Source organism: Puccinia triticina, chromosome 18A (genome assembly GCF_026914185.1).
Source record: "Puccinia triticina chromosome 18A, complete sequence".
Taxonomy (NCBI): domain Eukaryota; kingdom Fungi; phylum Basidiomycota; class Pucciniomycetes; order Pucciniales; family Pucciniaceae; genus Puccinia; species Puccinia triticina.
Window position 1 is genome coordinate 2,645,626 of NC_070575.1, and position 17,283 is coordinate 2,662,908.

At 46.2% G+C, this 17,283-nt stretch overlaps 4 protein-coding genes across 4 annotated transcripts; 2 read left to right on the top strand and 2 right to left on the bottom strand.

The window, feature by feature from the left end:
- Window positions 1-648: 648 nt before the first annotated feature.
- PtA15_18A317 (uncharacterized protein) lies at window positions 649-3,702 on the top strand (the record flags this gene model as incomplete). The annotated part of the gene is made up of 7 exons (XM_053164845.1): window positions 649-940; window positions 1,007-1,078; window positions 1,173-1,646; window positions 1,709-1,726; window positions 1,833-2,078; window positions 2,154-2,454; window positions 2,532-3,702. 7 exons carry the CDS (start codon window positions 649-651, stop codon window positions 3,700-3,702), a joined length of 2,574 nt encoding a protein of 857 aa, XP_053028814.1.
- Window positions 3,703-7,392: 3,690 nt separating this feature from the next.
- Window positions 7,393-9,611, bottom strand: PtA15_18A318 (uncharacterized protein; the record flags this gene model as incomplete). Its single annotated transcript, XM_053164846.1, has 7 exons — window positions 7,393-8,088; window positions 8,191-8,383; window positions 8,460-8,566; window positions 8,627-8,794; window positions 8,896-9,042; window positions 9,143-9,402; window positions 9,515-9,611. The coding sequence occupies 7 exons, from the start codon at window positions 9,609-9,611 to the stop codon at window positions 7,393-7,395; spliced, it is 1,668 nt and encodes a 555-aa protein (XP_053028815.1).
- Window positions 9,612-12,757: 3,146 nt separating this feature from the next.
- On the top strand, window positions 12,758-14,831 carry PtA15_18A319 (uncharacterized protein; the record flags this gene model as incomplete). The annotated part of the gene is made up of 9 exons (XM_053164847.1): window positions 12,758-13,030; window positions 13,112-13,203; window positions 13,268-13,407; window positions 13,484-13,658; window positions 13,732-13,925; window positions 14,025-14,233; window positions 14,329-14,436; window positions 14,541-14,630; window positions 14,715-14,831. The coding sequence occupies 9 exons, from the start codon at window positions 12,758-12,760 to the stop codon at window positions 14,829-14,831; spliced, it is 1,398 nt and encodes a 465-aa protein (XP_053028816.1).
- Window positions 14,832-15,680: 849 nt separating this feature from the next.
- On the bottom strand, window positions 15,681-17,022 carry PtA15_18A320 (uncharacterized protein; the record flags this gene model as incomplete). Its single annotated transcript, XM_053164849.1, has 3 exons — window positions 15,681-16,439; window positions 16,512-16,901; window positions 16,972-17,022. The coding sequence occupies 3 exons, from the start codon at window positions 17,020-17,022 to the stop codon at window positions 15,681-15,683; spliced, it is 1,200 nt and encodes a 399-aa protein (XP_053028817.1).
- Between the last annotated feature and the right edge of the window lie 261 nt (window positions 17,023-17,283).

The window sequence follows — 17,283 nt, forward strand, 5'->3', positions numbered from 1 at the left end:
CCTCCAGCGCGGCCGCGCATTTTGGGTGCTCTTGGCGCCAAGTGATTTCTCCTCTTCGAGAAACCTCTGAGCGCATAGCAGGCTTCTTAGGAGGGCCTAATGCGAGCCCTAACTCCTCCTCTATTTCTCTGCTGTCCGCTATTTCATCTGCTTCTTCTCGTGATTCATTTCACTCTTCCCCCCTTCCCTTTACTTTCCCCTCCTTTTTTTTTTTTGCTTTTTTAAGGGAGGGAGGGTGGTTGAGAAAATTTCTGAGGCAAGCGATACACCCTTGTCAAGGAAAATAGCGAAGGAAGGACGCCGGACGAGTGGACACACCTTTGGGCCAGCTGCTAGCTTAAATAGACCACTTCCTTGCACCCAGGGTTGCTCCCTGATTATGCAAGGTTGAATTGATCCGTGCTTGTCTCTCGTAGTTCCGGCCATTCCGTGAGTGCGCGTATCTTGCTCCTGTGGAAAAGCGTCTGGCCTCGAGGTGCCTTTGGTCATCCTTTTCGGCCAACGGTTTCAGACTGCGCTGACCTCGGCCACCTCTGCTGCGCGCCGGTAGCCCCCAATAAGCATGTAAGCTGATGACGTAAGCATCGGGTATCAGCCAACAGGCGGAAGATGGTTGTCCAACAACAATTTTCCAAAGAAAGCACGACCATGGACAAATCGACGATAGAAGCACTGACCAAGAAGCTCCATGACTTCGGCCTACTCGAGAAGCAGGCCCTGGATACTGCCAGGAACGTGCCACTCGCCACCCAGTTCATCAGCTTCATCGAGCCCACAGTTGACACAGCCGCCCCGCCGATCGACAAGTCGAAAGCTAGCTTGCTGCTCAGATGGTCGACCGCCGTAGTGTCCAAGCTGAAGGAAAAATCGCCAGAGAGGAAACAGATCGGTGCCCGGCACATTTTGAATGGGAATCTGGCTGCCCCTGCTCAAGTCGATGGTACGTTCAATTTTACCGTATACTTGTGGTGTTCTCGGCTCTAATCCTGGGTCTACACTCTTACAGCTGCACTCGAATTCTTATCTGTTGGAGATGGACCCGTCGATGAAGAGGTCTTCAAACAGGAGTGTGGCGTAGGTCAGCTCTCCAATAAATAATGAAAAATCAGATCTATTCAGTATAAGCTCATGTATGAATGCCTGTTGCAAACTTCTTGATAAACGCGATCCAGGCGTGTCGATGAGCAAGGACGAAGTAAAATCGATCGTATTAGAATATGTGAAGAATTCGGAGAAGGCGCAAGAATCGAAATGGGCGTCGCTAGGAAAGACGACGGGCGAATTGAAGAAGCTTAATATCCTGAAATGGTGCAATCCGATCGACCTCAAGAGCTCAGTCGACGAGAGTTTTCTGGAGCTCTTTGGGCCAAAAGATTCCCAGCCGACTTCCACGTCTGCTTCCAAGCCAACAACAGCCACAAACTCAAAAGCCAAGAAGAATCCAGGCTCAGATTCGAAGCCGGCTGCTGCTCTCTCCGCATCCAAAGATTCACCCTCCTCTTCCGAGCCTAGTATCTTTGAAGTCGGGATGCTGAGCCAACTGTATCCGCCCGGAGGGAACCCTCAAAAAGATCCTACACTCATTCAGGAACATCTCAAGGCTACCGGTGGCAAGGTTGTCACTCGTTTCCCGCCAGAACCTAATGGTAAGCTTCCCGTAATTGATAATCGCCTCCAGTTTTCATCCACTAACCCAATCTGTTTCTAGGATTCCTTCATATCGGACGTAAGAAAACTTATCCTCAACCTCGAAATGTGCCTTGGGGCAAAATAACGCCAATCAGCTCATTCTGTTGAATGTTCATGTCCCCTCGTTTCAATTTTTTTTGTAGACTCCAAGGCGATAGCAATCAACTTTGGCTATGCGGCCCACCATGGCGGAAAGTGCATATTGAGATACGACGACACAAACCCCGAGGCAGAGGAACAGATTTACATCGACTCGATCCTCGATATCATCCGCTGGCTCGGCTTCGAGCCCGCCGAAATCACCTACTCTTCGGATTACTTCGGCAAACTCTATGAGCTGGCCGAGCAGCTCATCCTGATTGATAAAGCTTATGTCTGTTTTTGCACCGGTTTGTCAATTTTTTCCCGACATTTTTTTTTTTCTTTTTCGAATTCTCTTTTCCTAATCATATCGTCTTCGCCAGGCGCCGAGATCAAAGCCAACAGAGGGGGTGAAGAAAGAGGCCCCCGAAAAGCCTGCGCCCATCGCACCTTACCGGTCGAGACCTCTTTGTCAGAGTTTCGGAAGATGAGGGACGGCCACTATCGACCAAACGAAATCATCTTGCGGATGAAACAGGACCTAGAGGATGGTAATCCACAGATGTGGGACCTCGTCGCTTATCGCGTCCTTAATGCCTCCCACCACCGGACTCGAGACCAATGGAAAATTTACCCCACTTACGATTTCACACATTGTCTGGTTGATAGTTTTGAGAATATCTCGTCAGTTCTCATGCTCAATATGACTATTGGACCTACGGCTTATAAACGTTGATTCATTCTCTTCTTTCGCTTGACAGCCACTCACTCTGTACCACTGAGTTTATCCAGTCGCGTGTTAGTTACGAATGGCTGTGTCATGCACTGAATGTATACACGCCGCGACAAACGGAATACGGACGGTTGAATTTAGAAGGCACGGTGATGTCAAAGCGGAAGATCATGAAGTTAGTGAACGAGGGGCACGTAGAAGGCTGGGACGACCCGCGTCTGTATACGTTGATAGCGTTGCGACGGCGAGGGGTGCCGCCGGAGGCGATCCTCAAGTTCGTCAATTCTCTGGGAGTGGCGACGGCGGTTAGCAACATCGCCATCCACCGCTTCGAGCAGACCGTCCGCCAACATCTCGAGCTCAGCACCCCGCGCTTGATGATGGTCTTGAAGCCGATCAAGGTCACGATCGAGAACCTGCCTGACGATCATCTCGAGTTCATCGACCGACCCGTCCACCCCAAAGTGCCCGAAATGGGCAGCGTCCGTGTCCCGTTCACCAAGGTGATTTACATCGAGAGGGACGACTTCAGTCGAGTGGATTCCGAGGACTTCTTCCGCTTGACCCCTTCACGCTCAGTCGGACTCTTCCAAGTTCCCTACCCTATCAAATGCAAGTCATGGACCACCGATCCAAGCTCTGGGGACGTGACTGAGCTGGTATGCACATACGAGAACGACCGGCCGGTGACCAAGGCCAACAAGCCCAAGGCGTACATCCATTGGATCGCCCATTCAGAAAGCCTCCATAGCCCGGTCAAGGTCCACGAAACACGGATCTATAAAACCTTGTTCAAGTCCACCAACCCGGCTAGTCTGGATGACTTTCTGACGGATGTGGACCCGAATAGCTTGGAGATCGTCCATGGATCCTTGCTCGAGACCGGTTTCTGGTCCGTCTGTGAACGCTCAATCCAGGCCGCTCTCCTCAAAAGCCCGGCCAAGAAATCAGCCTCTGCCGAGATCCCGCAGCCGACCTCGGATTTGAGTGCCGTCGGGCTCGAAAACGTCCGGTTCCAGGGAATGAGGACGGCGTACTTCACCCTCGATAAATCATCCTCCTTGCAGCCTGTCTCGGCAACCCCCGTCTCTGACTCTCAGGATCAACCGCACTTGTTTGATCATCATGGGCCTCAGAATCGTTTGGTCCTTAATTGGATCGTCTCATTGAAAGAAGATTCCGGCAAAAAAACCGGCTAGGTTTTGATTAACTTTTGCCAAAGTATTTTGTCGATGCACACACATTTATACATTCTTCTTTGGCGCATATTTTTTGTCTTCCTACTTGAGGGTTCTTCACTATCGCAGCTTGCATGTTTTCTTTCAGCTCCTTGAATGATGTCAAACTTGAAGAGTGACTTGCAAACGTGCCAGGAACTTCTTGCCTTTAAGTATTTGGATCCTAGATAACTTCAGCGGATAGGCGCGGTAGAGCTTCTGCACATCCTGACAGCTAAACTCGAACTTGACCATGAGTCTCTCCATGCACCGAGCAAGCGCTTGAGACCTTTGTTGAGCTTGAGCAATCACTGCCAATACCCATGTTCACTATGTATACGAAACAAGCAAGATCGGCCTCTGGGCAATTCTTAGAACTATCTGCAGGCACATCAAACAAATACTCACTTGGACCAATTTGTACTTGCAGGAAGCTACGGCTAACTCTCATGCCTTTCTGAAGTACATGTTTCAGCCAACTTCTTACCATTGGCATTCCCTCAAACATACCTCAAGTGATGTAAGTTAATAGGTATACATGTTAGTCAACTTATCTCGCAAGTCTCACCAAAGACATAGTACAAATCAAAGTGCTCAAGACAGAAAGCTGCCACTATTTCAAATTCATTTGACCATAAGAAGTGCCTGTCTCTTGCCTATTGGCCCATTAATTCACATTGTCTCCCTCAGTTCCACTTTTAAGCTAATCTTTTTGTCCATTCACAATGCAGATTTCCTTGAGGTATCTTATTATACTTTCTGCGTGCTGTTTACAAGCAAGTCATCAATCCTTCTTGAAAAAGATTTTCAAGCAAAATGCTGCACAATCAGTCACTGATCAGCATGTGGAAAATCCCAATCAAATTGAAAAAGCAAAAGGTTTGCTGTCTTTTTGTCTTTTCCTTAATCCAAATAAGCTAACTTTCCTCATATGCTTCTCATCTACTCTGACCCAAATAAACAGGTGTAATGATGGAAATCCCGTCAGCAAATTACCGTAGAATCACAAGATATAGCTTACTGGGTGATGATAAACTTCAACATGCTCCTTCCACAGACTACTTGCAAGATATTTCAAATTGGATAGACAACCAAGCTGTTGAGAATTATGTGGCAACTGTGCCACAGTTGAGGGAGCCAGTTCCTGGAACATTAAAATCTTGTGAGCTCCAAACTTATTTCCATAAATTAAAGGTTACAACAACTGAATTATTTGCTTTTATATTTTTTTTCTCTGGTAGATTTAAATCTTTTAGGCTCTGAAAATCAAAGACAAGGTATGCCTGATCTTAAATTGGTGCATTCTACACAAAACACTGGGCTGATTTTGAGTGACAAACAGCTCAAGCAAATTCTCATTTGGAAGACTTCATAGATATGAAAAAGGATCTTCACAACATCCACATCTCTATGAAAAACAATCTTCACAACATCCACAATCTTCAAGTTAACACAGTTACCAAATCTGAACGCAAACTGATCAATAAAATCAGCAATATCTTAGAAGACATCCATAACGAAATTTCAAAACACATGGAAGAAAATTTGCTGTTTAACACCATGAGCAAAGACAAAACACTTACCCAGACAATTCCTTCAAATTTCCCTGAAAAATTGAAGGATAATATTTTCCAACAGATGCAAGTCCTGTTACAAGACCTTGCAGAACATTTGGATTACAAGCTTGGAGAAAAACCTGCCTACAAACCTTCCAACTTGAACTGCAAGCTTCAAAGGATTTTCTTCCAAACAGTCAATTTGGTGTATCAGCATGAGCTGATCACTCTGCCTCAGCTAAAATCACTATTTGAAGAATCAGGTGCTTTGAGAGTTGCATACCAAAATATTTTTCAGTCATTCTCTATTCAATATGGAAATTCCAAAGATTTCAAGAACATATTGGACAGTTGGTACTCATCACATTTCAGGGATATATTTTCAGGTAAGTCAAAGCTAATTGCATTTACTACTACGTGCTCCTAACTTCTTTGTAACAATATTCCTTGTTTTTGGTTGTACTTTCAACAGCTATTGGGCCTCAACCAAGCTACATAGAGCTCTTGAAATTGGCTCTTCAATACCACCCTGATTTCTATGAAACAGGTTCAATGAAAGAGGTGGTTTCTAAAAGGATTTACCTTTTTGAGCATCTCATGCATGGTAGTGGTGAAGATTTTCTGTCCCTCAAAAAATCTCAAAGTTATGGTGCATTTGTTGAGGTATTCAAAAGAATACAGCTTATATACATTGATGAAGGTGAAGGAACAATTTTTGGATCAAATTTCATCTTTCAGCTTTTGGAATTTACCAAGAAGAATGATCCAAAACATTGGGTTTCAAAACTATATGAGGGAAACAAGTTCTTTAAGGCCATGTTTGATTGCATGTCTGTGAAGAATAAGACTCTTGCAAAACTTGAAAACATTGAAGACTATTTAAAGAATTACTTTCCTCAAATTATCAGCAGTGATCCCAACCCTTATTTGATTTATCAGATTGAGAAGCATGTAGAGCCCCATGAAGAACATGGAGTGGAAACATCAACATACATTACCCATAAGGAAGAACTTACATTGATATCAAAATACATAGATAATACCATTGATGAGTATGAAAAGAATATCAGCAACATTTTCAAAAATCAATCTCAAGAGATTGATTCTGTTTTTTACTCTCATGAAGTAGATAAAAAGCATGAATCCTTGAAGTCATTAGTTGGTCTAAAATATGGAGAATCCAAAACCTTATAACAATATTTTCTCCTAAACTGATCAAGAATTGCAAGTGAATTATTTTGATAATCATGATAAAGACACTCATTTTTTGTTATTGCTTCATTAATGGAAACCCAAATATTTCATTTTTATGTTTCAGTTTGATCTGGTTCCAGATAATGCTCAGTTCCCTTTGGTTCTTCTATCAAATTTCTCCCTGGTCTACATATCCAAAAAAGCTTTGTTTGTTCCTTTGATAAAAATTTAAATGTTCTGATATTGAATAGAAATCTTGAAATGGATGAACATATTGGTAAGATTCACCATAGAAATCTGTCTGGGATTGTGTTATGAGCCGTAGTATAGGCTCTCATATTTGCATAGCTTACATGATGTATGTACATGTCATGGACCGCACTCTCAAGGTTTGAGAGGCTGGAGATCCAGACTGTCTTCCTCATCCTGCAATCTTGGGTTTGAGTCCCAAAGTGCACAACCTTTCTTTTCACTTTTTCAATACAAACTCTGTCAACACAAAAGTTATCCACCTTTTCAGCATGCTCCTTCTGTTGGGTAATGTTGACTATGTAACAGATATCACGAAATCCAAAGCTGGGATAATCCACAACAGAGATACATGAGACCTTATATCAAGAACTGCAAGGAAACATAGGGGTGTATTCTTGACAAGTCAAAGGCAAAGTTCCTGTTATTATTGACTGATGGGTTGCATCATGATGAACGCATAATACACGCAAAACAAACTCAACAACAAAAGTCACACAGTACAAGACACCGAGAATTACTGTTGGTTTTGAGTATAAAAGATACATAGGAATACACATACATGGCCAAATTCTCAGAATCAAGTAGATAAAGAAATGTTGATTTGTCACAAAAACACAAAGGATGGAAGGAGGGAATCCCAAACATTCTTGAAATATAGTGGAATGAGTTTTCAGATCGAGATGTTCTGAACTCTAGAGAGAAGAGAGAGTTCGTCCTCCTGTTTTTTCGCCTGCAGGGCGCAGAGAGCAGCGCCGACGCCCGAGCCATCCTTAGCGAGTTCGATTTCGATTTTCCTGTAAACCTGGTCATCGAAGAGGTCTCTGAGGCCGCGCTTGAGGCGGTCGATGAAGTTTTCGTAGCGTTCGATGAGACTGCCGTCGACGCCGATGGAGATCTTTTGGTCGTTAGCCAGACTGGAGCTCGAGTCGGCCTCGGTCTGCTTGATGACGGTGGCGATGGCGGCGGCGGAGAGACGGGCGGCACGGGTGGCGACGATCTCGCAGACCCGCTTGATGACGATCCAGTCCGCCGCAGTCCCGATGGCCCGATCGACCAGCCCGAACTGGCCCCGGATCACATCCTCGATCTTGCGCAGATGCTCCTCTCGCCCCTTCCCGCTCAGACTCAGAACCCCGCCCCCATCAATCTGGCTCATCAGGGCCGTGTCAAAGCCGTAGTGCCGGTTCAACTTCTCTGTCGAATAACCCTCAAATAGAACCCCCTCATCAATCATATCCATCAGCACGTTCCGCGTCAGCTCTCCCAGATACATCCCTGAGACCATCTTCTCGAACGCCTGTTTACGCGGATTGATAGACTCGCGGTCCAGTTTGTTGTCGTACTTTGTCACTGGCAGGACGTTCCTCTGGTATAGGGGGGAAAAAGATAAATATTTGTTTGAGCTGACCAGTCCAGAAAACAAGCAGAGAGAAACAAGTATAGGCAGAAGAGGAAAGCCTGGACAAACAGAGTTATCAAACGCTCCCCATTCAGTGTTGATGATCATCTTGTCTGCCTTTTGGAACGTCGGTGATTGGTGACCGGTCAGTTTCTTGACTGCCGACAGCCGCTCGACGTACGCGGCATTCGTGCCTGTTCCGAAGATGGCCCCAACTAGTGCCGATCCAGATTGGTAAGCCCGTGCCATCAACGTTCCAGTGCTGTCGCTCGACCGGAAAATACCCAATCAAATCTCGAAACTAAAAAAAAAAAAGAGAAGACGAAACATCGACTCACGTATCATTGACGAGCGCATTGCAATGCACAGGCACTTTTTTCTTCTCCAATGCGTCTTGTAACAATTTGACGATATCGAAGCCGACCGCGCCGGAAGCTTTGAACCCCTTCACAATGTGTTCTCACGTATTAGTTATCAGACAACTAACGGGAGGAAGATGAGCTACCTTGGTCCAGTCCATCAGTTTCCCCTCGGCCAAAGCACTTTGGATGACCGGGAAGCTGAAGGTGAAGCCGAGATGGAGCTTCTCGTCGTCACTCAATACATGGCCTAGTTGAAGCAAGAAAGCTTTGACACAATCTGCGATGTAATCGAATAGTTCTTCTGCGGTACCCTAGAGAGAGAGAGAGACCCCGTGCGACAAATACAGTTAGATTTCCCAACCAAATCTCCTTCACAATGATATGTATGCTGTTTGGTTTTTGTTTGACTGACCGTTTTGATTTCGTCGGATAAAAGATATTTGTCCGATTTGATCGAGAAGGTCTTGTCCCCGTTCAACCTCACTTCACACACTCTCAGGTTAGTGCCGCCAAGATCCAATGCCAAGAACAATCCTTTTTCCTCTCCATTGGGCACGTTCTAAAGATGCGGATAGGGATAAATGAGATATAGAGCGTGTGGTTGTGTAATAACAGAGTATTCCTGGGTGAGAAATATTTTTTTGAAAAAGGAACCTTACGTGGATGAACGTAGGTAACATGGGCAGGGTAACTTGGGATGATTTTTTAGTACTGTTACTCTTGATCGAGCGGGAATTGGGTTGTTGCTGGGTTTGAGCCGCCGATTGATCGTTATTCTCATTTTCTTGTTGCTGTTGTTGATTTGGTGGATTGCTGGTGGTGGTATTAATGTGGAGAACATGTTCCAAGCCGATCTTGAATTCATTCTGGAACTGGTCGACGATCACTTGCAGCTTATCCTTATCGACATCGAATTGGTCTAGTATGTACATGCAATGCAGGTTAGCTTGTTTGTTTGGATGCGGTACGACTTGGATTACGTTTAAGCGAGCATGATGCAGAAGCTCTAAAAAGAGTTGTGTATGACAAACCTTGTAAGAGTGCGAGTGCCGCCAGTTGTCTTGCGGATAAGCGGTTGCTGGTCTCCGGGTCGAGTTGGGTCAGATAGGGTGCTTGTTCGGCGGCCATCGTGAGGTCAAAGTGGCTGTTGATGTTGTTGTCGTTGTTGTTGCTGGATGGTTTTTCCCAATCTTCGTGGTCAGTGGTGGTCAACAGGCAGCGGGAGGGAGGAATCTCCGAGCAAGGGAAGCGGGCAAAGTATGGCTTATGGGTTTATGTATGTACCCCTCCCGATCGCCTTAGGTAAGTGTCCATCCGGGAATCGAGCGGAGCGGACACTTCATCCATCAGCCGATGACCACCATCCGCTGCAGCTGAGCGGAGTCACACCCGCCGTCGAAAACCACCACCTTCGATTATTCATCCTCTTCAACATCTCCCGCATAGAACCGCTCCAGACGCACCGAAACCTCTCTATGTGCTCAAGTCTCTTCTCTATATAACCGGCTTCGTGATCCAGCAAGTTTTCCTTCTTCTCTCATCACCTTGTATCCCGAAAAGTGTGTATTCCCTTCCTCCAAACAGCTATTCGTGGAACGTTATATCTCACATTGTTATCATATCTATATATGTTGCTTTGAGAAACTAGATATGTTTCCAACCAAAACCACACCAAATTCAAAAAAGATGGTACCGAAATGAACAACAATCAAGTGAGCACGAGTCCAGCAGCTAGTAACTAACAGCTTGAGCCAACAGAGCCGAAGCCGCTCCACGTTGAAACCATCACCATGCATCTTCCAGGTTTCATTGGAAAAAGAGGCATGGATATTTGGATAGATCAAGTTCAATGCATTTTCTCTGGTCGGATCTACCCCGAACAACTCTGGACCAACATCCTGATCCAAAGCCTCGAAGATACTGCTGAAGCCCTTTTGGTTTCGTCCCGTCAGGAACAGACGATATATTCTGGGAAATCTTCCCACAAACGCTGATGGATCAAATCGAAAAAGAAGCTTTATCCGTGATATCTTTTTCTCAAATATTCGTATACAAATATATCGACATGAAAAAAACCAAGTTGTTTGGCTACCGGGAGGTATGAAAATGGGCGGATGCAGTGTTAAAAAATGTATGAGGTTTCAAGGTGTGGTGCTCGAGCTGTTCAGTAGAAGGAGCCGGATCAGGCCAAGCAGGGCCATCTCTAGCTTAACTAAGCCTCTCGAACGGAGGGTCCGGGGGACCCCGCCCGGAGGGCTCTCCGCAGGAGAGGCTTACGCCTAATGTCTGAAGTCTGGCTGGGAAAGGAAGGATATTCAACCACAAAATCACTAAAAAATTATTTAAAAATCAGCAAAATATGTACAAAAAAACTGAATGGACAGATTTATTGGCAGTGCTGATGCGCACCCGCACCCAAAATTTTGAGCAAAAAGGTTCAAAACTGATCGAAGGAATCCGTTTTGAGGTCGAAGGAATCCGTGAAGATATCTCATTGCTCTGACAATCCATCTTCAAATTTTCAGATGGATTTGCACGTTTGAAAATCATCATTTTCTAGATGATTGCAGCTTGCAGGATAAACCAGCACAGTAACATAAAGGTGAAAATTTGCACACTTCGCTGTTGTGTCATGAGATCACGAACTCCGCCTAGCAGTCCATCAAAATGCTCCCGATCAACATACCCCAGAAAATTGCAAATTTCAACAACAAGCAGCTGAAGACTTACATCAGAGAAGAATCTTTAAATCAGTACAAACAGGAAAGCAAGCCCCTGCAAGTCGACACGGTTGTTAATCTTGTTCGTGGTCGAAACACTTTTCTCCTAGCGGCTACTGGATTCGGAAAGTCGAGAATACCAGAAATCACAGATGTCTATGATTCGAACATGTATGGGGATTGTTGGAGGGCTTTCTTGAGCTTGGATAGGGTGCATGTTTGAGGATAATCGGATTTGGTTACTGCTCAAAGGTGAGCAGGCGCATATAAAGGACTTGAAACACAGTCGTACTTAACAGGCCAATTGGATCTGCCAGCAGAATCTCTGATGTATTGGCAGTGATCTTCAGAGATTGTGATCTTGCGAATCCAGGATCCGCCAGGCATGAATGTTTGTGGATCCTTGGTTTATCCTTTTTCGATTTTTGTTATTTTCAAAAAAATGTAGGGGGAGAATGGTTTGGATTGAGGGGATGAGACCAGTGCCAAATGAAAGCTGAGGTCCAGAAGTATCTTTTGGCTCTGGGGCAGGTCCACAGGACCTGAGGGGGAGGCTGGCTGAGGCTTAATATTTTTCCTCCAGCCATTTGTGATTTCTTTCCCAGCCAAAATTTCGACATTACGCGCAAGTCCCTCCCTGCGGGAGGGGCCGCTTCGCGGCCAGCCACAGCGAGCCTCCCAGGGGGGACTTGTGTTAAGTTAGGGCCATCTGGCAGCAGACCTCGGGTTTGAGTCTGACGTGCTTTTTGCCTGGCCGCCTGTTTGCCGTTGATGACGCGAGGCTTTCTTGAGGAGAGCAGCACAACGGGGTCCGCTTCGGGGATGCGGCCCGGCGACGCTTTTGAAAACATCGACACTTTGTCGCAGCACTGGAGCGGTCCATGGGGGTACGGTTGCCGGCGCCCTCGCAACGTGTATCCACCGCACGCGCGTAAGGCCGTTTGGTCTTGTCCGGGCTGGCCACGGATGCGTTTCGGGATCTAGCGCGGCTGCGTCCGACTCGTCCCTCGGGGCAAAAAGATTGAGGGGTCTGAATGGAGGAAGATGGCCGAGCGGCGCGTAGGTTGGGAGGGAGGCAGTCTGCGGCAACCCGCTAGCCCGGTCTAGCCGGGAGTCTTGGACTGACGGTGGGTCTCCACGGTGAATTGGACGAGTTTTAGGCCAACAACGTCTAGTCCGGTTTGTAGGATAGGAAATCACCAGTTTGAACTTTGGAGGTGGGGTGATGACGGAATAACACCAACCCGAGCGGAGTTTGATACTGGGTACTCAGGCCAGATCGTCATCAGTCCAATAATACCACATTTTCCTCTGGAAACGGGAAAGCAACTGACAAGACTCGGCTCTCGCGATGCGTCCTTAAAGAGCAGACCGAGGCCGATGTCAGAGTACAAACCCATCCGACCTTTGCGGTAATTTTTTATACCATCAACCTTTTAATACCTATTTCCTGGCTGTCAATACTTCTTCAATAATTCTTCATTTCGCTAGACATAAGGCGCATTTTTTTTTCAAATTCAACCCGGCCCGGTGCTAACTTCAACTCACACAAAGATGGCTTCCTCCAGCATGTCCAAGGCGGATATCGTGGTAAAGGGGATTCTCGGGTCGCAGATCATGTCGGTGCCCTTTGCGTGTGCCCTGTCCTCAATATCAATTGTACTCGCTTCACGTTTCCTCTCGAAAACCTCAACAACTCGGCCGCCCTTGCGGAGGTACTTTGAATATCAATCGGGTGCTACCAGGCCCACTCGAATGGTCTTTGCCCGATTAGGCGCAGTTCTGGTGGCCACCGTTTGTGTCGTGATGACCATCATGGAACTAACGGTAAGCCCTCTTCACTATGATCTTCAAATCTTCGCTCCTCCGTTTGAAGGAGTATGGAAACTCAACCTTCGCCTTGCACAGATTGTTTATCAGACTGCAGTCACTCATGCAGACGATGCCACTTACAAGCATGTGGTGCCCTGGACATCTTCTTTGGTTCCTCTGTTAACTTCGTAAGCACTTCTTCAGTTCTCGCTTCATTCTTTTCCGGAGCTAACAAATGACTCACTATTACAGTATTGTCAGCATAGCAACCCAGAGCTATTTTTCAGACAAAATTCTGCACCAAGTACAAAGGCCGAAATTGTTCTTTCCTTTCCTGCTTCTGTTGGGTTTTGGCTCCTTGTCAATTGGTACCGCGGCAACTATCTCATTACGTGCGCTCCCACTCTTCCATATCCAAACGTGGTCTTAGCCAACTCAAGCTAATCAATCATCTCCCCTTCCTCTCAGTGCTCAATCCGTTTGAAAGCCCTACAGTCCGAGGAATCTCAGTATCCGAAGGTCTTTTCTGGGCGTACCTCGTCATGACGACTTTGAGTAGCTTCATCATAAGTTTTATCTTGATAGGCTCCTATCTGAAAGACAGAAGAGCTACCATTATGGAATCACGACGATCTGGCCAATCGTGAGTAACATAGATCTCCCCACATCATACAGTTTTTCTTAACAGTTTTCTGGTTTTTATTTTTGTCTTTCAGCGTTGGACCCACGAACATGACCTCAATTCTTCGTTTCTTCCTTTCCACATACACGCTGGTGTTCATTTTTGATGTGATGTGTCTGATTACCTCAATCGTATCAGCATCCCCCAACTTTGATGTTGCCTTTAATGCCAGTAAGGCATTTTTAGTTTTACAAAAATTGATGGTCCGGATCATGGCAGTGTCATATCGTGAGCCATTTTTTTTTTCTTTTCAGTCAGTGATGGACATCGGTGGGAGACGCCTGGAGATTTGTGTTAACCAACCTCCTTATCCATATGGCTACGCAGTTTATGCTCTTTTAGACGGAGTCCCCAAGAACCCCATCTTCAGCCCACCAAACGAAGCGCAAATGAAGACATTATATACCACCCCACCCGAGCCTGGATTCAAAGCCCCTAAAATGAACGCACATCCCGCGAAGCTCTCCAAGTCCAAGCTCAAGAACATCCAAAATTCGGTATCGCGAACCTTGAACAAATATGAGAGCGAGAAACATGTGCGTAATCTACCTGGACATTCTGAACGAGCGCGTTAGTTTTACATTCCCGATATACTGACTATGTTGTTGTTATATTCCGTGTTGATAAATAGAAGCAGCTGCCAGTGGAAGACGAAGAGAGCGAAATCTTTTCGTACTCGTACCCTCCGAATTCCGCCTGTTCGATGACCTCAAAAGCGGTGAAGACTCCTGGAGCTGCCGTGAGTAATTCTCCATTATCCTTGAATACTGTTTGTGTCCAACTAGTAAAGAATTCCATCCACAACTGAATCAATGGCCTTACTGATTTTTTTTTGGAAAACAGAACTTCAAGTATGATTGGGAACCGGCCACTCACAACCTAGACCATGCACCACCATCTGCAATGAGATCCCAACACAGTTTATCGCCAGCAGTGAGTTAAAGCACCCTCTATAACCTAATCATTATCCTCATCGAGAAACTGAACATCTTTTTTTATTCTTTTCGGTGTTACTAGCTGCCTGTTTGGAAGCCATCTCCTATCGGTTACCCGCAATACCCTCCCAGCTTACCTTCTATCCCCCCTCAGTTTATGGAGAATCAACCGTTACCTGCTCTTCCAAGACAGGAATGAAACCCTGCACATGCTTGAAACCCTCGTCACAGCACGTATCCATTTCTTCACTATATATACACTTATATCTTTCTTTCTGGGGCACATTTAACAAACCAACCACCCATCTTCACCATTAATCTTTATCCTCCTGGGATACTATTTTTTCTTCTACTACATTTTTCTTCAATTTTTTTTTTGGTTTTTTGGCTTTACTTTTCAGGGCAAAAGAAAATTAACGGTTATATTGTTAATATTATGATGGTTGCACAACTTTTTCATACTTTTGTTGACCAACTTTTTTTGTTTCTACAATCTACATATTATATTCTTGGATATTACCTTCAGAGTAATTTAATCCATATCAGGGTCAATTTGAAAATGAACACTTTTGGTTCAGTTGAGCCCTCATCTCTTGAATTCCATAGGCCATTTTTCCATCCAACTTGCATCAGCGCATAAGTTCAAGCAGCTGCTTTTAGGCGCTTCGAGGTAGATATTGAGTCTGGTCAGGAGGAGCGGAGCTGACCTTCCTGAATTGATCAATGGACTGCCACAGTGCAGATATGGCATCGTACAGAGACCGAATTCTCTAAAAACGCAGTGTTTGTACCAAAGAAATTGCAGAAGGATTATAATTACAATGACCCTGTGTGGTATTGGTTTGGAATATCATGATAGAGGGACAATCAAGAAAACATGTGTACATTTCCATCGATGGAAAGCTGTAGATTTATGTCGAAGGTCCTCAGGAGTCAAAGGCCTGCTATTGTGGCCAAGGGGCTGCATCTAGGTAGCAGGATGTGGAAACCCCCCAACATGGATGATTTTGAATATTTATGTATGATTTTTTACAGTCGGATAAGAATGCTATTTAAAAGGAGTCAGCCTGGGTTCGGCACTACCAAGACGAGCAGTCCCGACTCGTCCGCCTTCGTATTTTCCATGAACAGCGACCCGACCTCCCAGGGCGTGTTTCCTGAGATGGCCCTCGGCGAAAGGATCTCGCTTCATTTCTCGCAATGCGTCCCACTCCTTGCGCTCCCGTCTGATGCGTCGACCCAGACCTTGCTTGGTATACCATTCCCAGGCAAGCTTCATCACCTCCCCATCGGCATCCCACGGCGTCGGAATCTCGCAGTAGCCTGGCCCCGAGGTCGGGTGGCGAAGGTAGACCGAGGTGCAGAGACGGAATGAGACTTCGAGATATGGGGGTATAAACAGGAATGGCGAGGCGTATGTCGGAAGGGTAAAGGTCAAGTGGGGCTTTTTTGTTGGTGGTTTGATAGTTTCTTTCGATTCATCGGATGGTTCTGTGTTGACAACCGGGTCGTCCTCGTCGGCCTCCGGCACCACCTCGGAGGATTCAGATGTGCTTTCTGCTTGGGATGTTGTAGGTTTCTCGGCTGTTTCATCATTGGCTGAGAGGGCCTCGACAGGTTCACTCTGCTCGGCAGGAGGGCTTGGCTCTATTTTCTTGGGCGTGGGCTTCTTCTTCTGGTCTAGATCCACAACGTACGAGTCGCCAAGGCCCTCGGGCCATGTTTTTCCAGGATTGAGCATGGGAATCGCCATCGGGTCGATGGTAAACATATCTCCAGGGTGTAGCCGGGTCCATGGCGCGTTACACTGACAAGAGTCCCTCCAAAGAGTCAGCCGAAGGTCCTCAACTCGCGCTAACAAAAGAGAGATCAGTCATACCTTAACACCGTTCAGCTTGACAGCTCCGTGGATGACGATCCGGCGTGCCTCGTACACACTATCAGCAAAACAAGATCGAAAGATAGCAACATCCAATCGTCGTTCGAGTTCTTGATACATCAGTGCGGCCAAGGGCACCTTCTCTTCTCGATTTCCGTAGCGAGATTTCTTTAGCGACGCTTTAACGGCGAGCGCAGGCAGGGAGGCGGGCAGATAGTGTCGCTTGAACTTCTTTTCTTGGATCCAATCTCCATGATAGGCTCGTGTCACCGCCTTCGACCTCCATTTCTGCCAATATACTGTCTTGGACGATCTCAAGAAATTCGTATCTTTGTTTTCCGGCCCGAAACTTCGTTGGTATAAGTTGAACAGATTTTGTGGGTTCCATGACTTTTTTTTACAGGGAGGTATTGATGAGCGTTTTGAGAAAGGCGTTGATTTCGAAGAGCACAAAGCTTACCATCCGAGGGAAAGACTTCTTGACGTTGAACGGATTCCTCAGTTTCCTCATCTTGGTCGATCGAAACTGGTGCCGATAGTTGCTGGCGGAGGACCTCCACTGAAGAAAAAGCGGTGGGCCGGCGATCAGGACGCTGATTATGTAATCCTCTCTCCATGGCTGCGGACTGGAAATACAGTGTCACGCCCAGGTTCACATGCCAGGCCAGCCCCCCGGGGGGTCACCAGCCCGCCGATTATGTAAGCCGTCCTCCCCCCTCCCCGGCCCAAGCCGAGCGCAGGCCATCTGCTTCTCCACCAAGCATCATCATCA